The sequence below is a fragment of the Neopsephotus bourkii genome, unplaced genomic scaffold, assembly GCF_033783945.1.
Source record: "Neopsephotus bourkii isolate Nb327-2 ecotype Australia unplaced genomic scaffold, CSIRO-AGI_Nbou_v1 NB_245, whole genome shotgun sequence".
Classification (NCBI taxonomy): Eukaryota; Metazoa; Chordata; class Aves; order Psittaciformes; family Psittacidae; genus Neopsephotus; species Neopsephotus bourkii.
Genome location: NW_026900755.1, coordinates 1,554,477 through 1,570,490, shown reverse-complemented (window position 1 = coordinate 1,570,490; position 16,014 = coordinate 1,554,477). Strand labels below are relative to the sequence as shown.

The window sequence follows — 16,014 nt, the reverse complement described above, 5'->3', positions numbered from 1 at the left end:
GTCTCCTGTTGCACTGTAGGTTCTGCCATGAAAAAATCCAGCTCAGTACACTGACAACTGTGAACCTGATTCAGAGATACTTACCTTCTGTGTGTGCTTCAGAGGGAGCGTAGTTACACAGTTCAGGGCTGTGGACTCTTTTTGGGGAGTGTTAATTGCTGGAAGTGAGATAGTGTAGTGCTGAGTTGGAAAGACCCTCAGTACTTACATACCTCCAGAAATTTGGTGTTCTTTGTCTTTTACCAGTTCTCTCTGTTTCAAAGTGGTTTTCACAGCAGAGTCTTTAGTGACTTGTTTTTTTGAGGCAGGGCATGCTTGTCATATAGGACATCTAGCCTAGATGTTTCTCGAGAGTATTTTTCAATGTAAGTGCAAAAGACACAAATTGGCACAAATAAATTAATAGTTTTGTTTTAAGGCAGGTCATTTTGAAGGGAAGAAAAGTCTAGACAAAGGCATAAATTAGTTAAACTGCCTTGGGTAAGTATTTCATCAGTGAAATTGTTCTTTGAGTTAATAACACCAAGTTGCTGGAGCTTTCCACTTAGGTTAAATGAATCTTTATGCTTCTGTTTGTCATTGCTTCAGTGGTGAATGAGATTAGTTTATGCATTAATAAGCTGCTCTGCTTAGATTTATATATATTTAAATGGGATGCTCAACTTGATGGTTCTAGTTAAACTACGTGAACTACATAGTCCCTGTAGAGTATGTGGCATGAGCTATGGTCCCCAACTAGTGGGTGGAAAGACTGAATAAGGTTTAATACTGTGGCTGTTGACATGCACCTAACCATGGAATAGCCATGAGAGCAGGCCAGAGCTTGTGGTGAGCTGGTATTAGGAAGGAGAAACCCTGGTAAGAGGATGTTTCCAGCTGAAGCTTCATGGCTTCAGGAAGGTTTGGCTTGCCTACTTTTTTTTGTTCTGTTTTGTGTCTTTCTTGCAGCTGTTCTGGGCAAGCAGCTGAAAAGGAATCCCAGTAAGCAAATCATGAGCTAACAAGAACTAAAATGGCATTGGTAAAACAGGCTCTTTCTGTCTCTCTTGCCTTTTCTCCCGTGGTCCTCCTCTAATAGGAGATTTTTAAAACTTCAATGACTAAAAACCGAATGACAGCTCCCCAGAACTCCCGGACTGTACAGGAGATAACGCAGCTCTTCTAGTGGCCACAGCCCATCCGGTTAGGAAGGCCTTGAAAAGCGAGGCTGGTTTTCCTTTCTGGCTCTGTAGCCTGAGTTCAGGCATCTGACCAGAAACCGTTGGGGTTTGGTGTCTGGTGTTGTCTGCCCATCGGTTGGGCTCCCAGGACTGTCCTTTTCCCCAGTGCTCCCAGGCTTCTGGTTTTCTTGGCATGTGCCTGCATCCTGACAGCTGTGTGCAGTGAGTCCTGAGAAACGGTAAGCCTCATTTGCCCTGATGGTGAAGGTAATGATACTTGTCAGCTGCTGTAAAAGCCCTTGCCTGCTTTAAGTATTTCTGATGTGTTGGTAAGAAATTACAGGTGCAAAATTACTTAGCTGATGTCAAGAGATTAATGCGTATTTTCTGCCAGTCAGCATTACTTGGAGTTGGCTCTTCTTGTTGACTGAAAAGCTTAATTTTTCAGAACATAGTTTCAGCTCTTGTATTATTCTGAAGACTTTTGTGTCTAAGTTAAAAATTAAAACAAATTTGAAAAGCCCACACACTTTAATTTTATGCATTTTATCTTTATGAATGGATTGAATTTATTGTACAGTTCTCATTCTTACAACAATATTAATAGTATGTGGTATATTTATTGAGAGTGCTGGAGATGCAGTGGAAGTCAGAATTTCATTTCTCAGGTTGAGATTTGTTACTGAAATTCTGATAGTCTTTATATTGATCTCTGGCATGGAGATTGCCATTCCAATTTCTAGTGTTTTTGAATGGATATGTTCATAAATGCAAAACATTCTCTAGAGCTGTAGATATAATCCATCTTAAGTTTGGGGTAGTGTAAAGTGAATCAACTCCCAGTTAAAATGAATAGAATACTGTATTGATGTCTGTCTGAAAATTCCTCTCTGTAAGTAACTGGGACTGTTTGACTGGGTTTTTTTAACCTGTTTATTTATGAGGATCCTGAGAAGTTTATTTGGAGGAGTTTCCACCATTTGTTTTAGTTCACTTGTATTTTTACAGTTAGTAGCCTAGAGGATAAGAAACAACCTCTTATATCACACATAGCCTGTGGCTCTTCCCTCCAGGTGAAGATTTTTTTACTTTAATGGCTCACTAGTGCCTGGAGCTCACTGGAACAGTGTGCAAGGTCCCTATCTGGGACTAGCTTTCCGTTTCTCCTCTTTACTCTCTCTGTGCTTCCGTGTAGATTGCAGGTTTGAAACCTTTTTATGGTTAGGCCTTTTGATGCTGCCTTCTCCACACTCCTTTGGTGTTGTCTCTTCTGTCCTTGCTGCCATCATTTTGTCAGTGTGGGGCTCGAGTACAACAGCAGAGCCTGTTGTGTGATACGCTGCCGGATGTCATTCCCAGTGAGGGGTCCCTTCTTTAGGCTGCTGTGTTTCCTTGGCCAGGATGTTGGTATTGCATTGTGAGGTGTCAGTATAGAGATTGACGTTGCTTGGGCCCTGGCTGGTAACTTTTTTTAGTTCTGAGACGGCTTATGATGGGGACAATAGGAGACTGGTCTTCAGGAAGCTGTGTGTGGGCTTCCCTATCCGTTTTGCTTCCAGTTTGCTGTTTATATGTCAAAGACTGGGATGGTTTTATTTTGTTAGGGTATCCACGTTTGTACTTTGGCTGGCCTGGCCAGGTGATGGATGTGATGTACACATTACTGACAGCAGAGCTTGAAGGTAACTTTTGCATTTGCACAAGATTTGTGTAACTGAATGAGGGAGGGAATTGGTGTGTTCTAAACAGGAGGCCCTTGGCTCTAACAGCCTGCTGGCCTTTTGGCCTTGCAGTAGGCTTTGTTTGTTCAGGCTTTTTCCTGGTAAGCAATCTGGCTGTTCTGGGTTTTTTCTTTTGGAGTTACTTTTTTTGGACATTAATTGAGTTTAGTTGCTCTCATGTTTGATTGTTTTACATGAATGGTTGCAGTGCTAAATTCATCCTGGAATCTGTATCTCATAAAATTAAAACCAGCATACAGTATCTGGAAATGTTACTTTAAAAGAGATTTATCTTGAGTATTTTGGATCATCTTACTCATTTACGTTATGTTGCAAGTTCACTGAAAAGACGACAGGATTCACAGAGAATACATTTGCAAGCAGTTTTTAAAACTGGGATCAGAACCCTTTTTAAAGCATGAAAAATTGGGGATTTTTTATCAAATCAATTTAAGCTGGTGTGACCTGCAAAGCATTCATGTAGATGGTAAATGAAGTTGGCTGAGAGGAATTTGACACTACGGGTAAATTGTGTAACTAAACTAGCTAGTGATAGACTTGTACATTTTGCTCACTACTTCCTCTGCTCAGTTTCCTGTGTTGATTCAGGAATAAAGTTGCATCCTCTGCTGGCTGGGTAATCCCAAAAGTCCTGGATGGGGATTAGACCCATTTTTTGCTGGTACAAAACAGAAACTGGGAGGTGCCAAATTCCATTTGTCTGAAAGTCTTTCATGTTAATGTATGTCTCCTGCAGTCAGTGAAGTTGGAGAAAATGCTTTTGATTTTTCTGGGAAGTTTCTAAGCAAAAATTTTTGGATGTTACATTTAAAAACCACTAGTGAATTTGATTCACTTATGCACCTATTTTTGTGCAATTCCTGTTTTTTCCATGCAAGTGTTGCTGTTGGTTTTTTTTCCGTGGAAGTCAAATAGCTCAAACTAATAGCAGTTAACTGGCACTAACTCCTTAAAGTGAGAACATAAACAATGTGCTGAGCTTTTTCAGTAGCATTTTACAACTTTCAACAGGGTAATGTTCAGTGTGGAGCTTGTTTTTATACTATATATTCCATTTATAATGTTTAATAGTACATAAGCAGCACTGCTTTGGCCTTGATTACATACAGGAAGGAATAAAATGTATTAGTGGCATGCTGGCTTTTTTGGGACTTTCTGTACTTGTTTTCTGTGAATATTTCTATTTTCTGCAAGTAAGTACACACTGAAGGTTTATATTTTGGACTGATAACATGCTATTGTATCACTAGAATGAAACATTATTATTTATTTTTTCTAATGTGATGAGTTACATTAGCATAAAGTTCATGCAGTTGCAATATTTGTCAGGAAAAGATGCAAAAGGAAGCATATTTGTTCTGTACATAGCATGTCGGAGATCTCATTATATAAAGCTTAAGACGTGTAACATTACCCGCATGCCTAGCACTGAGAATTGCAGCTTTCCTCTCTTTAGACAAGTATCTCTTTAGATACTGAAGGTGTAAGAAGCTGTCCTCTTGAGCTTTTGTGTTCACTTTATTACAAGGGAATATTGAAGAATTCAATCAGTACCTGCAGGTCTGACTATGAAATTATCTAGAAGCAAAGCACAATGATTTGTCACATTTTTTCATAGCTGTAGAAAATACGAAAACACCATTTTTTTCTATTCATTGCATTCATGTTCTTTAAGGATGTAGCAGTTTTATGCATTGCCTAAATACCAGAGCATTTCAGATGATTTCAGTGTCTTAGTTTGATCCTGAAAGACTTCATCTGTAATAAGAAGCACCAAATTGTAGTATCTCTCTAATATGCTTGTCTAAATCAGTGCTACGTAACTTGAAAGCCCCTTCTTAGCTTTTTATACTTTTGACACTAGTTAACATTTAGGTGTTTCATGATCATTTAAGTTCTTTTGCAATATGAAGTTCATGTCTACTTAGAGAAAATAATCACCAATTTACTTACACAGTGTATATAAATTAACCGACTTTTGTTCTGTCTACATTTATATGCAGTCAAGAAACCAATTTATTTATGCTTTTCCCTGTAAGGTATTATAGTTTGTAAGCAAGGAGAAGAATATTTTCAGCTGTGCATATGATAGCAAGACCTCCAAGGAAATGCTACTTTGATGGGATTTTTAAGTTTTGACACATCAGTGTGAATACTGAGAGAAGTATAAAGTAGTTGGGACAGAAAGTAATCAAGAGCATTTTAATAAGGGATGCTGACATGTGTGGGAATATCTGCTGGGATTTATATGTTTATTGAGTTTCAAAAACTGGGAATACAAAAGAATATTTGCTTTAGATCTCAGAAGCAGAACCATCTGCAGCAGTGACTTCCTGAAAAACTTGTGTCTGTTGTTTTAGTGGGTGGGAGACCATCAGTTCTATATGTTATTCTGTACTGCTGTGTCTTGCCTACTTCTTTATCTGTGGGATTTTTGTGTCATATGTATGTGTCAAAACACATTATGAGAATGAATTAATGTCTTATTTGTTCAGACAGGTGGAAATAATAAATTTTGGCTGCAAATCTTTATTCCCCTAATATTTTGACAATGTCTCAAATATAATAGCTAAAGGAACATTTTGTTGTTGAATTAAAGGGCGCCTTCCTTTTTTATTTAGATTATCTTTTAAGTGCTGTGGGAAAAAAAATATTAGGAATTACTGTTTGATATTAGCCTTGTGTGTTGCAATTACTGCAGTAAGGAGAAGATGTCCTTATTTGATCAAATCAATTTATGTGTAGGTGTAGGAGAAGGAGAGAGTGGCCTGTAGTGTGATTAATAGCTAGGACTATATACACTGATTTAACAAATAGTATTCCTCTACATTATACTTTCCTTTTAATAATGTCCTGACATTGTTTATCAGTGTCTTTTGCAGTCTGAAGAAATAGAATGTGCCTCTCTCAAAAGCAAGGAATGCTGTAGGAAGCTAAGGCTACCTGTTCAGCACACTAGTATGGGGTTTGCCATGGTGGGATAAGAGGTAATGAGGTCAATGCAGTTCCAACTCTGTCACAGAAGAAAGGCAGATGATGGTGATGGGATTAAGTAACAAGGTATAAACTCACAGTACATTAAAAAAAAATCTTGTCAGACATGTGTGTATAAATATATTGTATGTTTATATAAAATGTTTATATAAAGACACATAGATGAGCTTCTAGGGTAACTCCGACCAGTGTATGGGTGTATGACTCCAACCTGTAAACAAGATCATGAGATGCCAAGCCCTGTCCAGTTAAGACCTGTGTTTGGCTAAGGGGAAGGGCTTAAAAATCTTCATGCCCTTTTCCAGAAGCTCCAGTTCCTCCAGCCTGCCCTTGAATGTCTCTTGCTGCAAACTAACCCTTTCTCACTGGTCAGGCTCTGTTTGCCTTCCTGCAAATACCTTCAAGAAAACACTGTTGACTGTTTAGCTACACCATTAGTTTGCTAGTAGAAGCAGGGCAGAATTTCCTTCCTACTTTATATCTGAGTGAGAGTGTTATTTAGGCCAATCTGTTAGGCAGGTCTGCCTCATGTAGTAACTTGGTATGATAGATGTTGTACTGAGAAAAAAATTAAGGACCTCTATCTGTTGATTTACTAAATTATTAAAGTGGATGCGAGCATTGGATTTATGCAATAAACTATGGTGCATGAAAAAAAGGTTTAATTGACTTCAGTCTTTAATTATTTAAGAAGGATGAGTTTAGAAAATGTGATCAGCTCCCCCTGCACTCTGCATTAATAGTCTTCCATTGTTCTTAACTGTATGAGGGTTGCACTGGGGATTAGCTTTATCGCTAATAGTCTCATGTTTGACAGTCTTTAAGTTTTTAGTCTTAAGTTTGACAGTCTAGAATGGGGGGATAAATAAGAAAATATTTATCAGTTTGAGTTTAGCAGGATGAAATCAACATACAACTTCCTTTTAGATTATCAGCACAACTTTCCCTCCCTTTTGGTCTTGCGTGTAGTTGACATGGTATGCACAGAGAGGCATACCAGGACACTGCAGGAGTTAATCTTAAACCTTCTCGTTGCTCCATAACATTTTAAACCTCTTTTTTTCTTTTTTCCTTTTTTTTTTTTTTTTCCCTTTACAGGAAATGACCTAGAGGCCTTACAAATACATTTGTGCATTTTTGTTCTGAGTCTCCAATTGAGGGCAAATGCAGTCTGGAAGCACCACTTCTTAATGTTGCAACGGAAACAACTACCTCAACAAACAAAGGGAAAGAAGGCTTGCAGTAATAAACACTCTAATTTTTAATAGCTTACACTTGCAAAGTCTTCTGTAAACAGTCCAGATTACTATTTTTTTTCCCCTCCAGTATTAATAAGAGACACCACAAGTAAATCAATTTGGCAGACTGGATCTGTCAAGACGTTTGAAGATACTTGATCTGCTGACGTAAGGATTTGTTTTTTCAAGGAGGGAGCCTCTGCACTGCTTTTAGAATCGCTGTTGATCGGTGGTTTGCTCCACTTTCCCTAATATTACTAACAGGAAAATCATATTAAGCTATTGCTTCTAAAACTGTTACTTGCATTGACAAAAATAACGTCTGTAGACTTAACAGCAAGTGATTACAATATGCTCGTGAAGAAATTGTAGGCGATAGTTTCTCTGGTCCAGCATTGCTTTTCTGTGTGCAGAGTGGAAAACCAAGCAGGAGACAGAGCATTATTAGGATACGTCGGATTGCTTTTTGCCTACAGTTTTAACTGCAGCGGGGCTGCACTGAACACTGAAAATACGAAGTCAGCAAATCTGCTGCCTTTCTCACTGCTGATACAGATTACACGGACGCTTGCCTTTTTGAAATGCCTTTTGTGAAACCTGCGTACACAGTCCTCCACTGTTACTGTACGTAACTATATATTTGGGGAAGAAATTTGACAAGTGATTGTTAATTCAAGGAATCTTTGGACAAGCACTCACTTATGTATTGCTGTAGTGCACAAGAAAGCAAAATGGACTATAAGCGGCGCTTTTTGCTTGGCGGGTCCAAGCAAAAAGTGCAGCAACACCAGCAGTATCAAATGCCTGAACTAGGCAGGACGCTGAGCGCACCACTGGCATCTACATCCACAGCATCCCCCTTGGTCTCCTCAGCTGCTGCAGGCAGCTGCAGCCACCCTGTGTCCCATACAACTCCGATTGCAGACATCCAGCAGGGAATCTCCAAATACCTGGATGCACTCAATGTGTTTTGCCGTACAAGCACTTTCCTTACAGACCTTTTCAGCAGTGTATTTAGGAACTCGCACTATTCTAAGGCAGCTATGCAACTGAAAGACGTGCAGGAACATGTCATGGAAGCAGCGAGTCGACTCACAGCAGCAATAAAACCAGAAATAGCAAAAATGCTGATGGAACTGAGTGCAGGAGCTGCAAACTTTAAAGATCAAAAAGAGTTCAGCCTACAAGACATTGAGGTAAGTTACCTTGGGGGATACTGTTTTGCGTGTGAATTTATATCATTCCTTCTTAGTTGGACATCTCTGCAAAATCACTTCTACACCGAAAGTTCCCTCTGCTTTGCTTTGTGCTTGTGGACTGTGCTAGTAAAAAAAGAAACTATTTCCTGTGTTTTCCTGAACGTAGTAAGTCATTTGCAGTGCCTAACTTCCAGCCATGTTGAATTAGGTATTTAATAGGTATTTCTGTATAAGAACTTGAACTCTAAAATTTAAAGATGTCATGAAATAAGAAACACGAGGTACAATTACAGTGTATCACCTATAAATTTCTAAATGGTAATCTTCTATATGTTTTAATCTTAAAACCTGCCATCCAACAACCTCTTTATTCTTGGGGGCAACTATGCTTAGTTTAAAAATGATAATGCAAAACAACAAAAACCCCCAACCAACCAAACCAGCACCCTGCTCCTCCAAACCAGCTAGATAGAAGTTTTAAACAGTTTTCTGTTTTATGTTAGCTAATATTTCTAACAATATTAAGCCATCATATTCTATATCAACCTATACTTTCCTTAGTATTATCTGTTCTAAGAGGAAATCTGAACGCTGGGAGTGGCGTATTGTCATCAGTGTTTGTGTAAAACTGCATATTATGTGACTAGTGATTGAAATTGGTGTGAAAACATGTTTTATCACTCTTGGAAGCATTTTTGTATTTTTGAGCTGTTGTGCTTAGAAGAAAAATACCATGCTAGACTGAGACATTTGACATTTTGTGTTGTAAAAAATTTGTCCTGACTTTGCTATAATTTCCATACTTTGTCAGCGAGTGCCCAACAGCCAGAATTTGGAGTTAAAAGAAGATGCCCAACTCTCATTGTGCCTGGCCGAGTATTTCTGAGTATTTCTCCTGTAGTAAATGTCTTAACTGCGTAACAGGCAGTGTTAAGTGACAGTCACAGATGAATCCCTGGTGTTTTAAGTAGTTCCTCATATTTTGACATATTTCTTTACAGCAGTTGTTGCGAAGTTATTCCTGCAGAACTTCATCTTGAGTGGAAAACTGACTTTTGAGTTCTCACATTTTTTATGTAGATTTCAGGTAACTTTGTAAGGATAAGTGTTATATACACAGTGTATATCTGCTTTGTGTAATTGCACAACTTATGAATAAGGTAGTTAAGTACAATATTATTTGTAGTGCATAATTTTAGTGAGAAATATGACTGTTTTCAGTGTTGTATACTTAGTATAGAGTGAATTAAGATTTGCTATATATTTGTTATAGTTGCCTTCTGTGGACTGCAATTTTTTGAAGGCAATCTAATAACATCACTATTTTTAGCTATAGTAGCTGTATATTGCTTTTATAACCCAGTCAAGCAATTCTAGGTACTAATTCAGACCCTGCCGCACATGCTTCATGGAGAGTGCTTTTTCAGTAGGGAGTTCACCAGCAAAGCAAACCGTTGTTTGCTTAAGTTGGCTGTGTGTCCTACCAGCTTAAAGCAAAGGTAGAGAAACTTGCTTTGGTCCCTGCTTTACCTGTATAGACCTAACCCATATTCCTGAGGAACATGTGCACCTGCCGTGCTCTTCTCAACAGGCAGCTCTGTGGTAGGAACAAAAATAAAGAGAATGCAGGCAAAAACAGCTGGATTGCTTGGTTCTGGTTTTGGGCATATCTTGTAGAAATTCATCATTTGTCATTGTAATTTTACCATGGAATCCCAGACTGGTTTGGATTGGAAGGGCCCTTAAAACTCATCCAGTTCCAACCCCCCCGTCACGGGCAGGGACACCTTCCACTAGACCAGGTTGCTTGAAGCCCTGTCCAACCTGGTCTTGAACACTGCCAAGGATGGGACAAGCACAGCTTCTCTGAGCAACCTGTGCCAGTGCCTCAGCACCCTCACAGGGAAGAACTTCTGCCTAATGTCTGATCTAAATCTCCCCTCTATCAGCTTAAAACCATTCCCTCTTGTCCTGTCACTACAGGTCTTTGTAACAAGTCTCACTCCAGCATTCTTGTAAGCCCTGTTTAGGTATTGGAAGGCTCTGCATCTTACATATAGCTTTTTAAAAACAAGCTCAAGATTCCCAGGAATTTTTGTGTAGTGAGGAAAGTATTAGGTTCTGATTTTGCTTTAGAACCAGCAAAATTTAAGGTTTTGACACCGACTCAAATGGTGGTTTTATAAATCAGCCAGGGAGCATGGTTTAGATGACCTAAGTATACGGGCAAGCTAGTTGGGTGATTGTTCCCAGGAAGCAGTTATCAGTGCTCACTGTCAAAATGGACCTTGGCAGGTCAATATGTGGAAAGCATATGATACAACTATGCTGGGAGACCTGCTGAATTAAAAATAATCTTGAATTGAACAAATGAGTTTTCAGTTTGGGTTAGAATTCAGAGGGGAAAATGTAATGTTACAATGTTTAAGAAGACATTTTCAGCCTCAGAAGTGGAGCCCCCTGGGAAGCCGTTCTGAAGAACTGTTCTATGGCGCATGGTAGTCATACGCTGAGTAGGAGTCAGTATTGTGTGGTTGCAAATAATAAATCAGTGTTGTTGATATTGCGCAAAGAGACGGTTGTCATGCATTTAACACTACTGTAACCTGCACGAACCATGAAAGAAGCATTCAGCTCTCTTCATTGGTTATTATGGCCTTAAACACAGCAGTGCCCCCATGTACCACTGTTGTGGTAGTTAGAGAAATAGTGAGCAACTGAAGACACACCAGAGGATAACAAGAGCAATCAGACATCCAGGAAATAGGACTTCAGAAGACAAATTGAAAGGACTGACCCTACAGAAAGAGAAGACATAGCAAGGAGAATCAGAATTGTTCAGGTATGTAAGAAGCTGCAAGAAGATGTGGTATTGTTTTGTTGTTCATGTCCACTTAAGGTGGAGCAAGAAGTAATGAATTTAAATTTCTGAAGGCAAGATTCATATTAGATGCTGTGGAAATACTTTGTAGTGTTAGTGAAGCACTGACGTGGATTGGTACAAAGGGTAAGGAGCCTACATCATGCATAACTCACAGAACAGGTTAAACCTGCAAAACTAACCCAGGTGAAATTGCTCCTTGCTTGGGACAGTAGGGTGACCTTCAAGAGCCTCTCCTACTCTGTGTTCCTGTGATTTGAAGACTGAGCTATTTATGATGAAATTTTAATTCAAGAAAGCATGGCTTAGGATTTTTTTTTGCTGTATCTGTAGAAAATTTAACATTTTTTGAAACTTATCACCAGGATTAAGAAGTTCACAATGGAAACAGAAAAACACGAAGGGCTTGCCTGATTTCATCAGAGTTCACTGACTAGGGAAATGGAGGGCAAAAGAGTGTGACAGCCAGTGTAATTGTTTCCTTAGGAAATAAAAAGGGGAAATAAAGTAGTATCTTAAGTTGCTTTTGTAGCTTCTGTAGTGAAAGAACTTACAGCTCTGAGAGAGAGTTGAGTGATTGAGTGATGGTTGAATGTCTGAGTGGTAGCTCAGCGATACCCTGTGAAGAGGTACTCCAGACCCTCTTATTTGAGGGATTGAGTCTGGTATTACAGAAACAGTGGGAGGTGAGTTGTACTTCCTGGTAGGTGAGAGGACAGAACCCCAGATTCCTGAGGAGGACATGAGAACAAGGCTTTTTCTGTGAGTGAGCCCAGCTAAGGAAGACACACTTTTCCTAAGCCTGCCTCGTCAGAGCCAGTATGTCTTGAGGAAGAATGAGAAAAAATAGAGCAGGTTTGTCTTTAGAAATTTAGCAGAGAGCTATAGCTTTTTTTATAGTGCCACATGTTTTTTATCTAGTGTAGTGGCCTTTACCCCCCCAGGGCAGGCAGTATCAAGAAAACTTCAGGCTTTCATGAACACACTTGGATTCGGACTACAAAAAAGGTGGTGCAGCCTGGACTGTAGTAGCAGTGGATGAGGGTTTTAATTCATTTACTGTTTTTTAGCGGAACAGAGCTTGTTAGTTCAGAGCTATCTGCCAGGATGTGCAAGAAGATGACTTCTCTTGATCAAAGTATTGGTAACAAATGGAGTTTTCCAAGGTTTCTTAATTTCAGAAATGCAAATGCTGAGTTTTGTTTTCTGCCTTTCATTTCATCTTTCAAAAACCTTTGAATTCTCAGGTGTTTTGTGCTTATACGGGTGAGAAACAGGTTGGAAATCAGGGGAAAAAGAGTGCATTTTATGTTAAGTTTTCCAGCTCTGTTGTAAACTGAAAGACTGCAGTAAAAATGCACTCCTGTTAATAAAAGTGCTAAAGGAAATACGGGGGAATTAAAACTGGAAAAAAGTTTGTGTATTTCCTCATCTTCTGTGAGGTTTTGCAGCAGCCACAGTACTGCAAAATGTGCAGAATGAATCTTGGTTTAGCTACATGGAGTTTGTGCGTTGTCTTAGAAGTGGTAGTAATGACAGAGAGGTACATGCTGCCTTCCCAAACAAAAGGGAAGCATGAATGGGCACAGGATGTTTACTTGGATACTTGTCTTTGTACTAAACAGAGTTGTGGTTTTTTGGGTTTTATCTGTATAGTAAATGAAGATTTTTGATCAAGAAGCTTGTGGGACAAAAATGTCTTAGTAAATACAAAATGTAAGCTGTCCTTAGCAAACATTTTAAAGCACAATTTTAAATACATTTTTTAAAAATATTATATTTGCTGTTATTTGCCGGGATTGGCTTCAGACTTCCCCAAGTTGAGAAACTGTCAGTAACAAAAAGCTGCTTCAAATCCGTAGAAAATGCTATGGCTTGCTGCAGTGCTGTTGTCCTCTTGTCTTGCTCTGCTGTCGCATGGTCTGCTCTCAGAGCTGTTAGCATTGTCTTTAGAAATGCTGTGTAATACATTTTAATGGCTTTTTATTTTTTAAATGATTAATACTGAAATGCTTTTTTGCTAAATCATAGTTAGCGTTTTAGTAGCTGTCAATATCAGATTATCACTGCTGGTTAACTGTTAGCAGAAATGAGTCTGTCACTTTGCCCATGTGGGCTAATACGTTATCAGTAATTCTGCTGGAATCTAGTTTGTCTTGTAGGTACCACTTCTTTAATGAGCAGGACTGTGTCTTCCCTTGGAGGTGTTTTGGTCATGAGATCACTCTTGCAAACTGCAGGGCACTACTGCACAGTAAAAATGAATAGTATTCTGCCCACTTTCAGTAATATGTGGGAAAGGGTGCAATTTGATCATCTGGTACACCAGTTTGAGTCATACCTCCTTGTTAGCTTCATTATGTTGCTATTTTAAGGTGACTCTTCAGTGGGTAGATGGGTTTTGCACAGGCTTATTGTTACTCAAGCCATTAAGAACTCTGTTAAAGGAAAAGGAGGTAGTAGGAAACCACTGAAAAGTGGGTTGTGGTGTTTTGGTTTTTTGAGTGTTTTGTTTGTTTAGGGAAATGCCCCCCCCCCCCCCCCCCATGAAAAATTCTGCTATGTAAGATGGTACTTGGAACTGCAGGTCAGCATTTGCATGACTTATGGAAGGCTGACTGACACCGATTGTTTGTTAACTTTATTAGTGGCAGTGTTCTTTTTTTAAAGAACCTGTTGTGTAAGATTTGTTTGCCAGGGAATTTACATAACATCACTGTTTAGAAATGAATTCTGGCAATTTTATGTGTGCACTTTGTCCAGCTTGATTGTGTGCCCCCATTATGAGAATGGTATAGGACAGATCAACCTAACACTTCATCTCTGCCTGATGCTCCTGTTTGTAAGTAACCAGTTTCATTAAACTCGTCACCTGTTTCAGAGACAAGGAATTCTGAAGTGAGACCTCCCCAAAAAGTCCTATTTCTTCCAACTGCCTGAACAGTAAGGCAGATTTCCTTTAGGTAAGGCTATTTCCTACTGAGATAGACAGCTGTCCTGCCTGGTAATGTTAAGGAAGTCAAGATGTTTGAGCTGTATTTCTTGGGACAAAAAGCTTGCAAGCTGAAGACTTCATTGTATATGCAATATAAATTGTTCTAAGAAATGGATTTAGAAAACACATCACTACCAAGAAGTTATTAGTTGACAACTGTGATGATTTCACTTTGTCTTTGATTATTGCGTAGTCTCTTAGTCTCTAGGTTTTTAGTTTGTTCTTAGTGTGGTCTAAAGTAGGAGAGTTAAACAGTTCTGCATGGGAAAGTAGGAAAAAACCTTGCAAAAAGAGATGGTGGTGTCTCCTTCTGTGGAAAAGACACATCCATATGCTAATACTGTTCTGCAGGCTTTGCAACAGAGATTTAGTATATTGCTTTACACACTTTGGTAACTGCAGGCTGACCCTGGCTGTATTTGTTAAACTGTGGTGGTCGTACTTCCTTCTCCAGTTAAGACAGTTTTAGCTCTTCGGAAGAAAACCCTCAAGAAGTGAACTTTAAAGCAAAGTGAGTTTGGCATCTGCACTGAGCATTTAATAGTGCAAAAATCCTCCACAACTTGGGTTTTATTTAAGCAGTTGAAACCATCCTTTCCCATTTCTGAGAAAGACTGAGCTAGATTATTTTTTTAACAAAATAAGAGTTCAGTTAAGCAGATGTTACTATTTATCTTTACTGTTTAACACTGTAAATTATACTAGGAATGTTGTGTGCTACCACTTAAAAAACCTAAATAATTTGTTTATTTTGAGCATTATTCCCAGGCAGGGGAAACTTTAACCTCTGTACCTTAAATATTCTTTGAAATGTAATTGGCTTGAGATTCGCAATGAGTCCTAGTTTCTTCTTCCACTGAGAACTCCATTCTTTGCACACAGAAATATTCAGATCACTAGTTTTCTTACAAATATTTCTAACCTTGTAGCCAGGAAAGTTGGAGGTTTCTTTTTTTATTATTTTATCATTTCCTGGCTGCTTTTTTAATAAGGCAGACTCCTTTCAGAGGTCAGTCAAAATATTAAAAATGTTTAATTTCATGCCTTGTACAAAGAAGGGAAGTGATTGAACCAGAATGGAATGTCAAAAGGAGTCCGGATGCAATGGAAAATAGCATTGCCACCACTGGTTCTTCTGAAGTAGATAGTTAATGCATATAACTGTTCGTGTGAATACAGAGTCTTGCCAGAAAGATCATTGTGTCGGAATATTTTTATTCCAGAAGAATGTAGCTGAAAGTAAGCCTGATGATTTATTTGCTCCAAGGCATAATGGCTTTGTACATTCTCTATGTATTTTATGATTTATTCCTAAAATGGAGTTTGAGTCTTCTTTTAATCAGTCAAAGTCAAATACACATTTTAAACCACTGTGTGTGACAAAATCCAAAAAAGAAAAAACCCACTCTGAATAGCTATTAAATACTTTCTGCAGTAATTTGGAAAATACTTGCTTCTTTGCTGCATTGTAGCTGTGCTTTGTGGTAAGCTTTGGTTTGCTTAGAAGAACGTGACCCTGAGGGTAGATGAAGCGCTCCTGTTTGTGCTGCTTTGCTTTCCAGGTTGTCTTGCTGGATGGCTGCACTCCTGTCTGGTCTTCCATGTGTTGTGGCTGTTCTTAAATACTCAAGTTGTGTGATCTGATTTGTTTGTAGTAACTGAGGCATGTGTTTGTCTTTGGTCATAATTCTGATTAGCACTGGTATGACAGAGGGAGATAAATGGGGATGGAAACGTGCAGGGAACAGCAGTCTGGGATGCAGAGGTGGGACCCTGTTCCCCAGCACAATGCCGGTGCTGCCCTC

General features: G+C 39.0%; 1 protein-coding gene across 5 annotated transcripts in view; it reads left to right on the top strand.

Annotated features, from left to right (window-relative positions):
• Positions 1–16,014, top strand: part of GARRE1 (granule associated Rac and RHOG effector 1) — a 63,823-nt gene that overhangs the window by 24,254 nt on the left and 23,555 nt on the right. For 4 of the 5 annotated variants that reach the window (XM_061345929.1, XM_061345932.1, XM_061345927.1 and 1 more), the window contains exon 2: positions 6,995–8,330. In XM_061345929.1, coding sequence (XP_061201913.1) covers positions 7,836–8,330 — 495 coding nt within the window. In that variant the 5' untranslated portion in view covers positions 6,995–7,835. Of the gene's footprint in view, positions 1–2,762; positions 2,843–6,994; positions 8,331–16,014 lie in introns of those variants that run through there. The other variant, XM_061345931.1, reaches the window with a different exon arrangement.